At 39.9% G+C, this 17877-nt stretch overlaps 1 protein-coding gene across 1 annotated transcript in view; it reads left to right on the top strand.

Annotated features, from left to right (window-relative positions):
- TAF4B (TATA-box binding protein associated factor 4b) overlaps positions 1-17877 on the top strand; it is a 58563-nt gene that overhangs the window by 29496 nt on the left and 11190 nt on the right. The window contains exons 11-13 of the mRNA XM_029085206.1: positions 3234-3359; positions 4403-4459; positions 17240-17359. Of these exons, the coding sequence (XP_028941039.1) occupies positions 3234-3359; positions 4403-4459; positions 17240-17359 (303 nt within the window). The remainder of the gene's footprint in view (positions 1-3233; positions 3360-4402; positions 4460-17239; positions 17360-17877) is intronic.

Genomic DNA, 17877 nt, shown 5'->3' with positions numbered 1-17877 from the left:
TTGGTTTAAGGGGTGAGCTCTAAATGTAGCAAAGGAGTGAGCATTTGAGATGTGAAAACAGCCAGCTTCCTCCTACCCACCTGGTGTTGCCATCAAACTGCTGAGTGCAGAAGTTAACTTATCAGAAAGCTTTTCTGTTATTAACTTGGTTTAGGGGTTGACTATAAAAGCCAGAGTTTAATAGGTTCCTACATAGTACCTGATGCACAGGCAGATGTTCCTACATAGTACTGATGCACAGTAGTTCCTCTGCATCTGCCTGTGTTCCTGCTATGTTCTCTGAAAGGCTGTTCAACATGACTTAAACTGTTCAGATTTCGTGGGAGATCTGGTCTTTGTGGGATTCTTCCAACTTCTTTCCTGGTGGACTGAAGTGGAGCGCAGCTTCCCTGTTTGTGGGGTGTTCCTTTGTGCCCCTGGACATGCAGTATTGAACCGCAAGTGCCTTAGTCAGGTTTCAGATTCATTTACAGGTGTGTGACAAGCTAGGAAGGAAGTTGCAAATCACAGACGAGGAATATAGCTGTTCTTGAATTTGTTGCCAGCTCTCTTCTCACTAAAGATGAACCTGGGAATGTTTTGCTTCAATGCTGCATGTTTCAAATATGTGTAAACCCAGTGTAAAAATTTTGGTAGGAATTGGCTGTGCTTTAGAGCACATCCACGGAGAGGTCTTGAGTACATACGTTTCTCTTGAAGGAAAAAGAAAAAAATGTGGAGGAATTAATTTCATAACAAGATTGTATAGATGCACTAATGTTGTGTGAAAGCAATAGCTTTTTTCAGGGTAGCGAAATGAACTCTGGATTAAATTTAGCTCAGTTAAAGTAAAAATTACTTTAACTGTCAGATATACAAGTTCAGCTTTGGCACACACAAATCTAACCACACTCAGTATTGTGGTTACATGCTGTATTTATCACTAAGTTAAATTCCGTTCTCGATTACACTTGTAACTTCAGTTTTGTTAGGATTGCACTGTTATAGCTGGGGTCAGTTTGGCCTTATGTGAATTAAATTGTTACACAGACAAAAACTGAATCCAGCTTGTTTCCTTGTAACACTAGTGACTGCAAGTTGTGTGCAGGTACACACATAACCTTTTCTGTCTGAGCAGTTTAGTGCCAAATGGTCACAGAGAGCAAGTGTATTGAGTAGGACAGGTATATTGAGAACTGCAGGTGTTCCTCTTCTAAAAAGACATGAAATAAGGTATCTTAAAACAGTTGTTGATGAGCCAAAATATTGTTATGAATGCACCCATTTCTTGTCCCGTATAAGCTTCTGGTAGCACATTGGTGTGCTTCTGGTTGAGAGGCTTGTGTTCCTAATTGGCACAGGGTCTTGGATTTGGCTTTAAAAACATTAAGTATCTAACTCTGACTTTGGATGTTCCAAAGTGAAACACTTCTAAATTTTGGAAAAAATAATCTTCTGGTAGCATAGCTTTCTTCTTTGTCCCTTTAAAAAGACTGTGGCGTGACAGTGGATTATTATAAACTGCTGCTTCAAAACAAATTGTACTAATGTACTGAGACTAACTCAGAGTAGAGTATGTTTTCTGGGGAGCAGTAACAGAAGAGGGGGGGGAAAGTTTGTTGGACTTTTTTGCAGAGCCACAGACTCTGCTTGGGAAAGAAAGTCTTCTTGGTTGCAACATATGGTGTGGTCTGAGCCACAATTGGCGATACATGACAGTGTGGTGGGTCATTGAAAAGGACCAAACTTAATACTAGAAGAGGGATTGATTTCAGGCTCTGACTGGGTTGTGAGAATTCAGATTGGGAGACAATAGTGCCCCACAAGAAGACTTTTACTTTCCTTCCAACTTTTAAAAGTATATGACTGGGTATGGGAAGAAGAGACTGAGTATAGCATGTTTGAAAACTAAAAATTTAGAAACTGAAGTCACTGATACTCCATGTACTTAAAATATATCCTTGCCCAAAATATATCTTTTAAATATGCTGTGCTTGTGCCAGAACTGTTGTGTGTCAAGGTTGCTTCATGGAAGTGTAAAATTAGAGTAGTGTAGAAAGAAGGTTGCTAAAAATATGTAGTGTGTTTGTATGGTAAAAGCCCAAGGATAAATTTCTCAGGAAAAGATAAGTTCACAGAGTAACAGAGAAAGAAGATAACTCTAGGACATGCATTGAAGAGTGATACTAACAGGTGGCACAGATGTACCTCATCTAGAATAGGCTCTCTACCTTGTTTTGCCTAATGCCCTTTGGCCAACACATGGCTTAAATAGCATGTATTTGGAGGAGCAAAATGGTAGAACCAAGCTTTTCATTGCCAGTTGACAATGTTTTAGATCTTTCCTATCTAGGCAAAGTAAAACTAAACTTAAACTCACTCAGACTTTCCAGTAAGGGCAAAAATAGTATGAAAAATAAGCTACTAATTGCTATTTTTTAGACTAAAGGACCATAGTTTGTTTCAACCCATGTATGTTCAGTTGTTGTTGGAATTTGTCATTAGTGTTCACTGTCTCATCTTTGCATGGGGGGATGGACCAGGTGACCTCCACAGATCACCTTTCAACATAAACTATTCTATGATTTGAGAGCATCCACTTAGGCAAAAATATGTATTCCTAAAGCTATAATAAACCATATTTGGTTGATCATCTCACTTTTTCCATCCACAAAATTCATTATAACTACTTCTAAGTCACCCCTCTGCTCCATAAGCTCTCTTTTAAGAAATAACCAGGTGAGACTTATTTCAAATTCTGGATTAAATGGCTGAAACTAAAACACCAAACACTAGAAACTTAAAATTTCAAATTTTGTTGTCTTCACCCTTTCTCTTTAAAAGGGGAAGGATAAGATGTTATGCTGCTTAACAATTCTTTTTTTTTTTTTCCTCATAACCTGTCCAGCAGACAGTATTGTACATAGGTTTACTGGATATGAAATTGCTGTTTGAAACAAAATTTTAGCCTTTAGATTTAAAAACTTTATTTTTGTTACACTCAAACAATAGAACTAGATGTTGCTAATGCCACTTTTTCAGTAACTTCTTATAGTCACAGATGCCAAAAAACATGCCTCAGTGAAGAGAAGATGTGTAAATGACTACCTACCACCTGAAGTCTTTCTAGAATAACCTACATTTCTCAGCTTTGAAAAAGTAGTGTTGTTCTTTTCAGATTGTTCCCACTGGGTTTGTTAGCTCTAGTAGTGTATATAAAAGCCTGGTTGTCTATAACAAACTTTTCTTTACAGGGGAGTGATAGGTACATTGTATCTAGTGACACCAGAGCACAGCTGAGATTTCTTGAAAAGCTTGATCACCTAGAAAAGCAGAGAAAGGATGAAGAGGAACGTGAAATGTTGCTTCGAGCAGCCAAGGTAAGAACTTCACTTCTTGCTTTCCAAGGGAGTAGTGGTGTCCTTTAGACTGGTGAACATCTTCAGGTTTCTCCTATTTCTGCTTTAAATGTAGTAACCATTAATCTTGTAACTGGAAATCCATAATGTTTAGGATAGTTCAGATTATACAGAAAAGGGTTTTTGCTTTTTTACATTCCTTAAAAAAAAATAAAAATCACAGGATTTCTTTCAAATGTGTGCTGGGGTGAGGTCTCCCTTTGAGATTATTTCTGCTGGTCAGAATGAAATAAAAGAAGTATTCACATAGCCATAAACATCCTTCCTGGCTCTATTTTTAAAGTTGGTATGTCTTTCTCCATATATGTGTATGGCTCTGTTTGAAAACAGGGGTTTGCTTTGCTTGTTGAAGCTGGAGCCCAGTGAGATCCGGCACCCTGCCTGCCAAATGTGTTTGTTTTCTGTAGTCAGCTCACAGGGCTAACCTTGGAGCTGGTACCCTAGCATCTGCAAGCTCACTGCTAGTGCAGAATAAGTACCTTTCTTCCCTCTTCCCTCCCCTCAAGAATGGGAGCAAAAAAAACCCCCAAAACATCAGTAGATGTTGCTCCATAAGCTGTGACTTGGTCATCTTCTGTTTGTTGCTTTTTGGTTTTGTTTTAAGCTGAATTCTGGAGCCCCTTGAGTGGAAGCCTAATCTCGAGTTGAAAGAATTGTGTTGTACTTGCATGAGTGCAACTCCCTTTCTTTCCTACACTTCCTGTCCTTTTTAAGTGTCTGCTGCTGACATGAACAACATCATGCCTAGACTGGACCTGACTGACAATGTTAGCATCATTTTCAGCTTAATCTTGCTTCAGGCTAGAGCAGAGGCAGCCGGCCCAGATGAGGAGGGGGGGGGGTATGGATGGGGGGAGGGAAGCCAGTCTGGATTGAGGCATTCACCCCTGGAGCTAAAGCTTTCAATCACCAGAGAAAATTGTCATTTATTAAATATTTAACGGGTACGATGGTGTTTGGATGCCAGTAATTTCTATTCAATCTTTTTCCTCTTCCTTTGGTAGAGCCGTTCCAATAAAGAAGATCCAGAGCAGCTGCGGTTAAAGCAGAAAGTGAAAGAGGTAGGACTTTCCAGTTACCATGCTTGCCTTTGTGTGTTGAGAGAAGGTTGGCAGCCCTGTCCTGGCAATTAGGTCAGGGTTTATTTTGCTGCTGCATACCATTTGCAGAGGCCTCGGGGAAGGACAGGAACTGCCACAGGCAAGGGCAGTGCTTCAAATGAGGTCAATGAATTATGAGCTCTCTTTTTTAACATTTTATTTTCGTAGTTTCAGTCCTGTCTAGAAACAGTCTTTTGTAAACTGCAGCAGTACACTTAGTAGGAATATAATGTGGGATGGGGGGGGGGGCGGGGAAAAAAAAGAAACTTTGAGATTTAGCATCTGGGACTGTACAATAGGCTACATTTTTCCAGGGTAATTGTTCGTTTTGTAAATCTGATACTGCTTATAATTCTTTGGCTGGGAGGCGGTACTGGGATTTAGTTTTAAATGGAAAACGCCTCTGGCTTTTAATTTTCTGGGCCCAGCAGTTTTCTGTTCTGGAATGGAGCCCTTGTTTCACACAGTTCATGTTTAGCTGCAGGGGTTTTAGTTTATAGCTTAGACTGGTTAAGCTTTTACTCCCAGAGGCCTCTGCATAGCAACTGTAGAAATCAACAAATAAGTTCATTTATGTCTGCAGCCTCCTCTCAGTAGCTGACTTTTTACATTTCCCAATATCCATTTCCTGACTTTTCTAGCCTGAGAGAAAAAAGCTCCACTAATTGGAGCTTATTTTAATTGAGCCTTAATATTGGATCTCACTGGAGTTGCCCCCAGAGCTACTGGGAACAGAATGAAATGAAAGTAGCTAAGGTTGAAGATGTGTGTGTGTGTGTGTACGTGTGTGTGAAATTTTTCACTTGACCTACAGATTCTTTTCCCTGCTGAATAAATCATCAAGCCTGTTCACATTTCTGATTAAGGATCTGACAGCAGACGATAATAAAGACAATTGAGGTGTGAGACGTGTGATACAGAGCTGAAGAAATTGGTTTCTATAGTTACTTGACTGATTTCATGCAATTTTTAAGGATCTTTGTGCTAAATGAGAGTGATTTTCTGAGCAACCTTTTTCCTTAACTGTGCCTCTTGAACTATGAAATTTGTTGTTGCTTAACATTGCTGCACTTGGCTCCTAGGTGCCAGCAGCAGCAGCAGGTTATTTATGAATGCTTTAAAGGCCCTTATTGTTTGGATTAATGTAGGAGCCCAGGCAAAACAAATGGAAATCCAGTAAAATAGTATTAGAATCAATGTTCTGGATTTGCACCATAGTCGAAGAGATTTGTAAAATAAAAGGAGAGAGAAGGAACTTGCTTTACTATCTATCTTTTAATTCTTTCTTTCTGCCTATAACTCTTTCTTCATACTTATAATCTGTGAGTACAAATTTGCCCTAAAGACCTTCCCAGTTTGCCTCTAGTGCCACCAGGATCAACAATCAGTGGGTGATGCTAATTTGTCTTGTTTTGTAGGTGGCTTTACCTCAGTATCGACTGGATGTTTCTCGAGACTCCTTTTAATAAAGCACTGCAAAGGGATTCATTTGTGCAGCTGCTTTTCTATTTTCCTCTGAACTATAATGTCTAGGATCTTGAAAAATATTCTGTGATTTGGATATTTAAAACAGAAAGAAGTTAGGTATGTGTTTTGGGTCCTTTTTTAGTTTTATATTGGCTGATATTGTTAATGAGATCTGTGGCATATTGGTGTACAAAAAAGGAGCAAACAGAGCAGAGAAGGCATATAAGTTTAGTGCTTGGTGTTCTATTAAGTGCTTGAGTTCACCACCTTTAGTGCATCTTATCTTGTGCCATACTAACACAGCCTTCATTGCACTTGTCCTGCATACTTCTCCATGCTGTGCTGCTTCCAGAGTGACAGTCTCCAACTGCTTCACCAAAAGAAGAGGAGGCAGATATGCCTCTTGGGATGATGCAGACAATCTTCATTGGTATTGCCTTGCTCTCTGTCTTGCTGCTTTGTTTTCTGGAGAACGAGGCAGCCAACTTCTCCAGGCTTCATGTGCTGCACAGGAAACCCACCTTCTGTGCAAGGTGTTCTTTCTTATCTGTGAGATCATCTCAAGCTTGAGTGGAAGTGAGCCCAAATGCAGCTGGTCAGTTTTGGCACTTTCTTGACAGTTTAGAGGCAAATGGTCATCATACATCTACATTAAAAAATGCAAACATGAGTGGAGCTGGAATAAGAGCAAAAGAAAAATCAACAAATATCCCAAGGATGAAACAGGTAATGCAGAAGCACAGTGTGTACTGGCATAAAAACCTGAAAAGGCTCACCATTGTCTGTCTCATCGTGTTGTGAGTGTAGCCCACTCCTAAAAAACCACACTTGAGAATTTTGATACCTCTGTCAGATAGAATCAGATTCATTTCCAGGCCACTCTGGTTTGGTATCCACTGGAAAGCCTGATCTGAACCCCTTGAAGTTCTGTAAGAATTAACACGGCCTTCCATCCTCAAAGCTGTCAGTGTTGATGGTGACCCCTGGGAGAAGGGAGAGGGTTGGGGTAATGGCACTGGAGTATGTTCTAAAGCAATGTTTCCCAAAATACAGAGTGTACATCCTAACAGTGAATACTTATAAATCCAGGATGTGCTGTCCTCCAGCAGCTGGAGGCAACATCTTAACATTGCTGGAAGTACATCCAGAGACTCAGCAGTGGATTCTTTTATCCAAAAGGCTATACATAATTGCTGTGACCTTTTCATCCTTTTTTGCATGACCTGTTGCCTCGAACTTCCCCTATGCTAAGTAATTTACTTTCCTATGTTCTTAGTCTATGTAGCTTGCTATGAATTAAGTCTATTTACTTCCCCCTTTCACCTGTTTCAGCAGATCTTAATACCTACAGAAAGTGTGCATTCCTTTTGAGACAGCTGCAAGGCTTGCCTCAAGCTACTCCTTTGTGCACTCAAGAATTTTGTTCTTGCACCTCATGGGCCAGCTCTTTGTTCTTGAAGTCTGGGCAAACTAGCCCGGCTTTTCATTCAGCCTTATCTGCCACTTCAAGCTGAGAGGGTACAGTCCCTGCATTGTCCCTGATGCTTGCAGTTTTAAACCATAACTTTTTTTGGGTGCTTCCTGCTATTTCCTCTTCTACTTTCAACTATACTTCCAGTTACAAAGAAAATGTTCAGCTGATGCAATTCCTGTAGCTGTATTTATAGTTTATCTCTGGCTTCAGCCCTTTTCTGAAGTGAGCTTACTTAAATTGAGGAGGTGTAGGATACTGTCAAATGTGCAAGCATGCCATATGAACAGTGCAGCCCAGAAGACCTGTAAAAATGTCAGTATTAAACTGTGTACTGTAAATTTAAATATAAACCCTGATCTGTTGTACTTCTTTCTCTCATCTTCAAAAGTGAGTGTGCTCATAGTATGTCTTCAGGAAGCTTAAGGCTGAGGCTGGGCAAGCCTTTCAGATTGTATGTGTGCAAGATTGCTATTTGGGGTTGAGCAGGTGAACAGGTATCATGCTGATAGCATTTTTGCTTATTGCATAGTAGCTACTTTCATCTCTGCTCTTACCTTGTGGCAACTTGCAGCATGTATCAGTGGGTAAAGGTGAGCAGCTGTGTCCTGAACTAGGGAAAAAGTGTGTGGAGCAAGCACCTGATGGACAGCAGACTTGCTTGCCCCAGTCCTTGCTGTTCACTTACAACTGCACAGGTCTTTCCAGTCCCTTGTTCATGCCTCCTTGGTGCACTTGTGCATTTTACTGTTATGATTTTGACACAGGTATCACAAGACTGCAGCAAATGAGGTGCTGAGAAAATTCAGTGCCTCAGCTGAGTGGGAGGAAAGTAGCAAACCCTAGGTTTTTTGTAGAGACAAAACAAACTCCATCAAAAGCATTGAAAATAAGTCTACATGATTCCAGTGAGTTTCCGGGTGCTATACAGTAATGACTGAAATTACAGTTGTTCTGTAGCATCTTTTTTCAAAAATAATCTTATTTTTCTGTTTCATGTGTCCATCTTAACTCTTCCCCTTATTTCCTCTCACATTCTCCAATAATAAGTAACTGTAACCTGATTCTTTGCTGCTCTCTCTACTGTCTCCAACTCGGGTGTTCAAGCTGTTTGTTTCCTTTTTTCCCCACACCTCTTGTGCTGCTTCTTTATTTAGTTTTCTGGACCTAATGCTTTGCATTCTTTAAGACCACTTTTGTAGCAGGAGAAAAGGAAACTCCTTAGTTAACCATAACCTCTGAAAAAAAACAAACGAGATGCTGCAAGCAAAGATCTCATTGCAATCAATTGGCTTTTTATGAGCTTTCGGTGACATCCTGAGAGCTTCTGCTTAATTATGTGATTTATATTATCTTTATTGTTCTGTAGTGTTTCTTACCTGCTTCTGCATGTTTTGAAACATATTGAACAGACATAAATTTTGTTACTTGCAGTGTAGCCCCTACAAATAGCAAAGGGCTGTCATCAGAGATTCGGTCTGTTACGAGTCTCACAGAAAGTCAGAGGTGGAAATCTTGTGAAATGTTGGATTATTGAGCAAACTGGAAAGTGAACCAAATCCCTGTTTATGTGGCATTCATCTTGGTGTTTTGAAGGAGCATAAGAAAAGAGCAGCTGAGATTCTGCATTGGATACCCTAAAACCAGCTGGCTGGAAGATGATGGCAACTATCTAGTGAAAAATAAAAGCCACTCCCAAAACTCCATTGAGCCTGTTCTTGGATTTTCAAATAGCCTTTTGTAATTTTCGCTGGGAGGCTGGAATGGACATGTAACCAGCTGAAAGTATGGCCTTGGATTAGAAAATTGCTAATAGAGGAAATTTTAGGACTAAAAATACAACAAAAAGGTGATAATGGAGAGCCAGAGAGTTCTGTGCCATGAATGAGTGTTGGGTGGACTGCATGATGAGATGGAGAAACCTGCAGGTGGAAGATAAATCCTAAATGTTCTCTGGCTTTGAGACCTCAAGAGTGAGTGAATGAATGCACAGTGTTACAGCAGCTGAAAATCATTAGAAATATTAAGCATTTGGAAGAACTGTGATTTGTTTTAAAGTAGTGTCTTGTAAAGGTTGAACACTGTACTGTTGTGATACTGCAGATCTGCTGATGGTCATTGATCAGTCTTCTCACAAGTGACAGCATCTGAAACAAAAACTACAGAATGCTTTGTTGTGGTGTGGTGTGCTGTGGCCTTTTACTGGCCTTGCAACAAAAGTAGCCTGGGATGTGTCTGCAAACACACATAGAGAGCTTGATGCTGGATGTTGGACACCAATGAACTTCTCTGGGCCTCTGAGTAAGGCAAGCTGATGAGACTTTGAAGGGGAAAGCATCCTCCGGGTGTTCTAGAACACAGATGTGCATCAGTAATTGTTAAACAAAAATCTCGTAAAAGGAAATACACACTTCAAACTTGGGAAATTCTTAATAAGAATGGGCAAAATTAGGACTCAAGAAGTCACTGCAACCTGGACTTGTTTCTGAAATTCTGTAAGGACTTAGTTATTTATATATTAGACAATCTTAAATATCAACTGCAGGATTTTTTTTTCTATGCATAGGTTATTTCATGGCTATCCTTGAAAAAATGTAGGTTGTTCTCAAAAACATCTTGTTGCACCCTTTAGTTCCAGACAGATAAAGCACCTGGTCTTGAGGGACAGCCATGGTAGGGCCTGTTCTGCCACTGAAGCATGTATGTGGAATATTAACCAGAAAAAAAACTACAGCCCTATTGTAAGTTGGGACTGCATATCAAACCACTGCATGCTGTTCTGCCTTTTGCTGTTAAATCTAAATTACAATAGAGGGAAAAGTCAGTGGAAACTAATTGTATGGCTGATTAAAAAGAGTTTGAAAGGAAGCAATTGCAAGAAGAGAAATAGCATTATAGGCAAGAGGAGAGGATGATAAACATTTAAATATGCAGTCTTCAAATGTCAGTTCTCTTCAGAGAATGTCCCCCATATGAGAAGTCTGCTATTCAGCCACATTCAACCTGTAGGGCAGAAAACCTTGTATAGGAAAGGTAGAGGCTGGAGGCAGTAATGCTCATTGAGCTTTATGACAACCAGCACATGAGGCTTGGGATTGAAAACATATTTTTAAGGTTTATTTTTCATTTTTGTCTCAAGTTCCTTAAAATGCTTAAAGGGAATGTGAAAAAATTTGAGTTCTTTTTTTCCAAAGACAATGAAGGGAGAAGTGACTGGGAGCAGTAGAAAACTTTCAAAGTGCTAAATGGAGGACACAATGAAACCTAGAGAAACTTTGAAAAAGATGGTCAGAATAAAGAATGGATAGAAAGAAGAGAGAGAAGTCAGTTCAGTGGGATAAGTGGCCCCACTTAAAAGGTACCTCAATATTATTTAAAGATGAACAGTAAAGGGCAATATTAAGGACACATGTAGGTGCTCAGGTTCCTTTTTCACTGACACAAGCGAGAAAAAAGTAAATGTTGATATTTGGTCAGTTGCATTGACTTACTTTGAGATTTAATATTCATTAATTTATTCTTTAATTTCTTGTGGAATTGTGGAAACTGGAAGAATTGGAGTCTTCTGCCTCTTTTGTATGCTTATACTCCTTGCTTTTTTCCCCCGCAAGTCTTACACAAATTCTTGTTCATCTACTTTAGTGCTTTTATTACTCCTGATGTACTTATTGCTAGATAGCACACAACCCTTAGGCATACATTAACTTGTCTTCAGCCTTTGCTGGTTTCCTTTCCTGCCAGTTCTTCTGTTATTTTAAATATTTATTTAATCTGTCCCATACTCTGTCAGCCTACAATATCATATGTGGAGACGTCCCCACTTTTTTCTTGATATTAAACCCAGCCTCTTGTACATATGCTTTTTAGTCTTTCTGTTATATTAATTATAACCAAGTCCAGAATTGTGGTGTTTAGCTTCCCCATCTGTTTTACCAGCATTTCTTCTGAGCTCATTTACATCCATATGGCTGTATTTATTTGTTACTGCATTGCCAAGGCAACTTTTGGGGTTTTTTTCCCTATACTTAAGTTCCTAGCACTTAAATCTGAGAAGTGGGGAACAGAAAGCTCTCTTCATTTATTTCCTAGTACTTTACATATTGAAGGCTCTGCAGAAGTGGGCAGTGGTATGAATTTCTTGAGACGCAATATCATCTGCCAGCATCACACTGGACAAATGCCACCTGTCTGGCTCTTCTTTAACCTCAGTCCTGTGACTGCCCTGTGAGCCCTGGCTAATACAGATGCTTGATTTCTTGTCTCTACCTTTAGAGAAATCTTCCCTGGTAAAACTATTCTTGAGGATCTAGAGAGTAAAGGTTTCATGTGTTTTGTCTTCAATGAAAACTTAAATCAAATACCCTATTGTGCTTTGGGTACTTTGTGACCAGACATGAGGGTTTTTGTTACTCCTTTGCAAAGGGGAATGTGTTTTCGGCTAGGAAGCTCTTCCATTTCCCCTCTTTGATACTACAGCCACCTGCTGCTGTACGCATTGTGGACTAGCTGGGGTGAGTTAGTTGACTTTAGTTGTAGTATCGAGTATACTTTTTTCCTTTCTTCAGTTGTGTTTAAGGGATTCTTCCTTGCAGTGTTTAGGGAAAATCTTGAGATTTGCATAACTTGAATTATTGGAGCTCTGATAATGATAACAACCACGTATCATGTACTTTGTAACTGAAAGGGTTTAAAACTAACTTGTAGTATAGCTTAAAAAAAAAAAAAAGTCTCGGTATCTCATAGCTGAGAGTTTATGCAACTTGAAATTTAATTTTTAATATTAAAATGCCACCAAAATGTCATTGGTGTAGTACTAAAAATGATTTTGCATATTTTTCTGAAATGTGGAGTATGAGACCTAAGTGAGAGAGAATTTCTGTGAGCAAGGAAAGAAATATTTTTCTCAGTAGAGGATTGAGTGAAGAACAGAGAGGTCAATTTTAAAACCTTTCATTTTGTGTGATTACAGCCATGCTGGAAATGCCATTTCACTATAAGGGAGGACTTTAAAACATACCTTACTTCCTGATTTGTGCTGCAGGTCAGATTAACTAAAATGGTTATTGTGTCACCCCAGAGATTCCTGCTTGCTGCAAGACCAGACTTTAAACCCTGTTTTTATTATTAAAAAGGCCAGCAGCAACAAAGACTATTTTACAAGTTCTGAGACGTTTTCATAGCAATTTGATCTTTATACACAGGTTTTTAGAATTCTTTGTACTGCAATTCTTAGCGTATGTAAAAATTGGGAAGGGAGAGAAGGAGCGTGAACATTCATTTGCCTATTGCCCTGGAGACTGTCCTCTCTTGACGCCCTTCTTGAGGAATGAATTTTGAACAGGACGTGTGTTGGACTCCTGCGTCATGGTGGCACAGCAGCATCTTTCAGCAGATGAAGTGGGTCAGGTTCAGGGGAAACTTGCTAGTTTGTGGGTCTGATGTATGTCACAGGTTCCCCCTGCTCCTCTTGAATTGCCATTACACACTTCTGAAATCAAGGGGGAAAAAAATGTATCTTCTGTTTTCAAGATACTGTCCTTTGTATGACAGGTCCTATTTGTATCCTATTTTAGTCAGAGACACCAGAATTAGTAAAACTGGCCCCTAGAAGAGAAATGATACTAGATGCAGCTTCTCTGTTATATTTTAATAAAGTGTGTGTATATACTACTTTTACAGTCTTTTGCTTGCTGCAGTGATCTTTCTGCCCTAACTTGTGTGCTACAAAGAAAAATTTGACTTGACATAGTTGCCTTCTGCTCTTTCCTAATATTGTTTAGGAAAATCCAGCAGTAGTTACCCAGCCAGTATCCTCAGGTATCCCTTGATGTTATCTACCTGTCTTCTCCTTATCCTGTGCTTTTAACTGCTCACACAATGTTTGGACATTTAATCTCACACTTTTTAATGGAACAAAACTTGATGAAAAGATGATTTTGCTGGCTTCAGCAGGGTAATTTGGATGCCTGCCCATATCACTTAATGGGAATCTGTTGAGTCCATTATGGAGATTTGAATGTTTAAATTAATTTGTCTTAATTATGTTCTCAGAAAAATCCCCGAGATGTCTAGAATTCAACAGGACTATGATTTCCTTTTTTTCTTTTGCTCCAAAACCCTGGTGAGATTCTGCCTGATTTGAAAAATCCTTTAAGTGGTTACAAGGTGGAAAATATATTGGAGACAGTAGATTATGGTGATGACATGCATTTCTGGTATTGTCTTGGGAATTACACGGTCAAAAATGCCTCAATTCTGTTTTTAGAAAGTGCATCTTTTTCTTACTGTCCCTCAAGTGCTGTCCTGCCGTCTGTAGCAGTGGGTTTTCTGCCAGTGCTGCCCTCCAGCAGCAGTGCTCGCTCCGCAGAGTGTCTGTGTGGCAGCGTGCTTTGTCAGCTTGAATCATGGGGGGTAAATGGTGAAGGTGCGCTGGCGCTACCCACTCCTCAGCCTGGTGCTCCACCAAAAGGCTCAACCCACCCAGTCCCCTCCACCCTGTGCTGATGCCAACCCAAAGCCCCTTCATTATTTAATTCATAGCTCTGCCTCTTGTCCTTGATTTTCACCATGGCTGCCCATCAATGTCAGCTGTAAGAAGGCGAGGGGGTCTTCAATACTGCTTCAAGCCAGTGAGCAAACGTTCAGCAGCTACCTGTTTTTGACATGTCAAACTGCAGTGAAGCTGGTTTGTATGTGTTTTGTAGGGTTGAGGAAGAGGGGGGATATGTTTTCTAATGAATCCCAGGGTGGAAGCACAAGGTTAGGCTAATGAAGGCTTTTGTTTTAAGTTTAATGGTTTTAAAAGTCTTTTTCATTTTAAGTGTAATGATTCTTAAAAGTAAAGCAAATAATCTTTCCCCTTCTGGTTTTCTTTGCCACTGGAGCCCTTTGGAATTTAATCTGCCTCCAGAGGGATTCCATGTGCATGACATGCCTTTTCTCATGGCAAGAAGCCTGTGGTGCACAGGTGAGCACCGTGAGGACTGAACTGCACTGCTAGCAGGGAGGTGCGTTTCTACAGGGGTGCTCCATAGCTGCCTGTTAGTGGGGGTGGCTCCAGGTGTTGGAGGCCTGAGCAGCGGGGGTTGGAAGTCAGCATGTGCCTCCACCAAAGAATCTCAACTTTTAATTGCGTTCAATTAATCTGGGGAGTGATGAAGTCACATAAAATAGTTTCTAGTTTCACAGTGTTTGTGAAATTTCAAGTTAATTTTTCACATTTGGTCTTATTTCCCTCCATCCCTGATTGGTTGCAATGTGTTCCTGGATATAAATATACACATTTAAGACTGAGATTAAGGGAAGTTTATCTTGAACATTTTATGCAAGTAGGCTGGCTGGAGGTAACAGACAATTGCAGAAAACTAGTAGCTTTCAAGTTTAAGGAACATAAAAACTTAGTCTAAAATATTCTTGAAAGCAATACTGTATACTTTGAAAAAACAAAATAAACCCCATTCAGATCTGAATTAATTCTGATAAATAAAGTTGTAAGTGTTTACACTGCACACAAAAGCAAAAATAGTGTGGTAAGTGAATGATGGTATCTGGCATTGAAGAAATAATACTATATTTCTGTAAGCAAAAGCCTACATAGTGTGATCAAAGCTGACTTGCAAATTGTGGTGTTTTCGTAACTGAAGCATTTGTCTCATCTTCCAAAAAAAAAAAAACCCAAAAAAACCAACCTCTCTAAATCTGATCTTTCTGGATCAAGCCAGCTAAGAAAAACAAGATGGAAATAAGCCCCAAAAAACAAAAAAAAAAAAAAACCAACCCCAACAAACACCAAGAAAAATGGCAAAAAACCCAAACCACTGCATCAAACTACTCTCAACATGTATACATCAAAGTCTTGCATTCCCTGATTTCTACTGCAAAATCTTGAGCGTGTGTATATTTTGAGTCTTACAGGGCAGGATGTCCTTTTAGGAATCTTGCACTGAAATACTGTTTTTCTTTAAACAGCCTAGCTGCTGCAGTACTTGATGTGAAGCTACCAGCATCGCTAATGTAAGAGCAAGTCTACCCATCTGAACTAAAATAAGACCTCCAAAAAAACCCACCCAATCAAACAACCCTCCTCCCCAAATCTCCCCCCACCCCCCCCAAAAAAAACCCCAAACCAAAAACCCACAGTATTACTTTATTGTGGATTCTTCTTTATTTAAAGTAGTAGCATGTGGGGGAGTAATGCCATGTAGGTGCTACAAGCTGAGTTCTTACCAGCTGAATTTCTGTTCTTCAAGTGGGATCTCTGAGAGCTGAAAAGCAAGCAAAAACTGAGTGTATTTCAAGCTTAGTTAAGCAAGTATCTGTACTGACTGGATGAGGAATTCCAATTAATTGGTTTTATGATTGCAGGAGGTGGAGGGAAGGGAGGAGAATCGGATGCTTTGCTACCATGATATGGCTGTACTTTCTTTAAAAATTTGCATATGCATGCATGCAGAGAGTTCCTGTCCAAACCATTTTGTAAGTCTTGGGAGTGGGGAGAGCATGGGCTAAGAAGCTGTTCTAGTTGCATGTCAGGTCATTGAAGGGTTAACATCAAACCCAGAGATTTGTGTTTAAGGACAAACTCAACCTGAGTAAATAGAAAAGCTTCCTTCTCTAGCAAATGCTCCCCTCCACCTGTGCTCCAGCTGGCAGATCTGAAAGCAGTGTAGTTGCATTAGCAAGGTGGCCAATCCAAGCTAGTCAGTCTGTTGGCAGACTTTATAGAGTCATAGAATGGTTTGGGTTGGAAGGGACCTTTAAAGGTCGTCTAGTCCAACCCTCTTGCAGTGAGCAGGGACATCTTCAACTAGGCCAGATTGCTCTGGGCCCTGTCCAACCTGACCTCAAATGTTTCCAGGGATGAGTCTTCTACCACCTCTCTGGGCAACCTGTTCCAGTGTTTCACCACCCTCATTGTGAAAAATTTATTTCTTATGTCTAGTCTAAATCTCCCCTCTTTAGTTTAAAGCTGTTACCCCTTGTCTTGTCACTTGACCGAGTTGAGCTCTAGAGGAGCTGGCATCTATAGTTACCGAATAGAATGGAGTATTTTGTACCTCAAAATGCAGAGATAAAACTTGTTTTTTTCTTTTTTTAATCCTCTTGACTATGGGTTTCTCTCCCATCCCAAGTTTACCTAACCCAGATAGAGGTTGTTTTTAAGGATTTCTTTGTGTTGGAATGGTTTTTGGAGGTGATGGAAAATAAATATATACAGTGTATCTCTAACTTGCTTCAGATATGCCTGAAGATTCAAATATGTACTGGGAAAAGAAAGAACATCAGTGAACTGACAGCATCCTGTTCAGTTGGATAATAAGATGTTTCAAAATGGCAGTCTTGAGTGCTGGGTTCAGGTGATACAGCGTGAAGAAATTGAGTGTCTTGCTTGTGCAGTCATGAATTGAGATTCTGAATTAAGAATGTGCCCAGTTCACAAAACTTAGCAACTTAAACTTTTCATACTAATCTGTCCTCATAAACTGGTTCTGATCAGTATTTTCTCTTAATCAGAAGTGGCAAAGCTTATGAGCTGAGGAGCCAGTAGCAAGGCTCCTACCACAATGCAGTCTCTGTAAAAAAGTGTTACTTACGCAGTGCTGTCTATAGGGCTGTTGGCAATTCAGGGCTCTAAGCCTGACTGTTGGAATCTGTCAAAAGTGTCCAGAGAGACAGGAAAAGCTGCTGTGAAATACCTTGTTTCAGTAGGGACCGCAGAGCTGTCTGAAGCTCACGTAAGGAGAACCAAGACCTTTAGGATACTGTATATCCTAATTAATATACGTGTTTTCTTTTTAAAATAGATGCAACAATTGGAGTTAGCACAAATGCAACAAAGAGAAGCCAACCTCACAGCTTTGGCAGCCATTGGACCAAGGAAGAAAAGACCATTGGATTCATCAAACATTGGATCTGGGCTGGAGGTATGGAGATAGCTTGCAATGACTTGCATGGTGGTGTTGTATCTTCATAATGAATTATTTTTATCCTTCCCTATAGGAAGAAGTGAGAATTCTTTTACGTGAAATGGCTGGTTATGTACTGTAAGAAGCTAGTTTGTGTGTTAAATACTTGAAAGGATTGTTCCTAGTAAATTTGATGGGGATGTTTAATGGTGTGCTATAGGAAGAACTGTGGATAAGAGCACTGTGTGTAAAGGCATGAATGAAATGATGGTGCAGAGAAACTTTTATCTATAGTGGAGGATAATGAAGGTGTGGTGGTCTTCCACAACAGGTAGTTGTCATGGCCCCTTAGCTGAAGTCATGATGGCTGTTTTGGATGGCTTTTGAAATGGCTTTTGCTTTGACATTTGGCTGTGGACTTTTTTCCATACACAATGCATAGGGACTCTTCTCAAATACACCGTGAGTTCACCTTGGCTGGGTCCCCCAATAAAGCAATAAATAAAGGTAGACCATTTAGTTCCTGCTATGAGCCA

Source organism: Antrostomus carolinensis, unplaced genomic scaffold (assembly GCF_000700745.2).
Source record: "Antrostomus carolinensis isolate BGI_N321 unplaced genomic scaffold, ASM70074v2 scaffold21895, whole genome shotgun sequence".
NCBI classification, from domain to species: Eukaryota; Metazoa; Chordata; class Aves; order Caprimulgiformes; family Caprimulgidae; genus Antrostomus; species Antrostomus carolinensis.
Note: the sequence above shows the minus strand (reverse complement) of the source record. Positions and strands in the feature narration are given on the sequence as shown.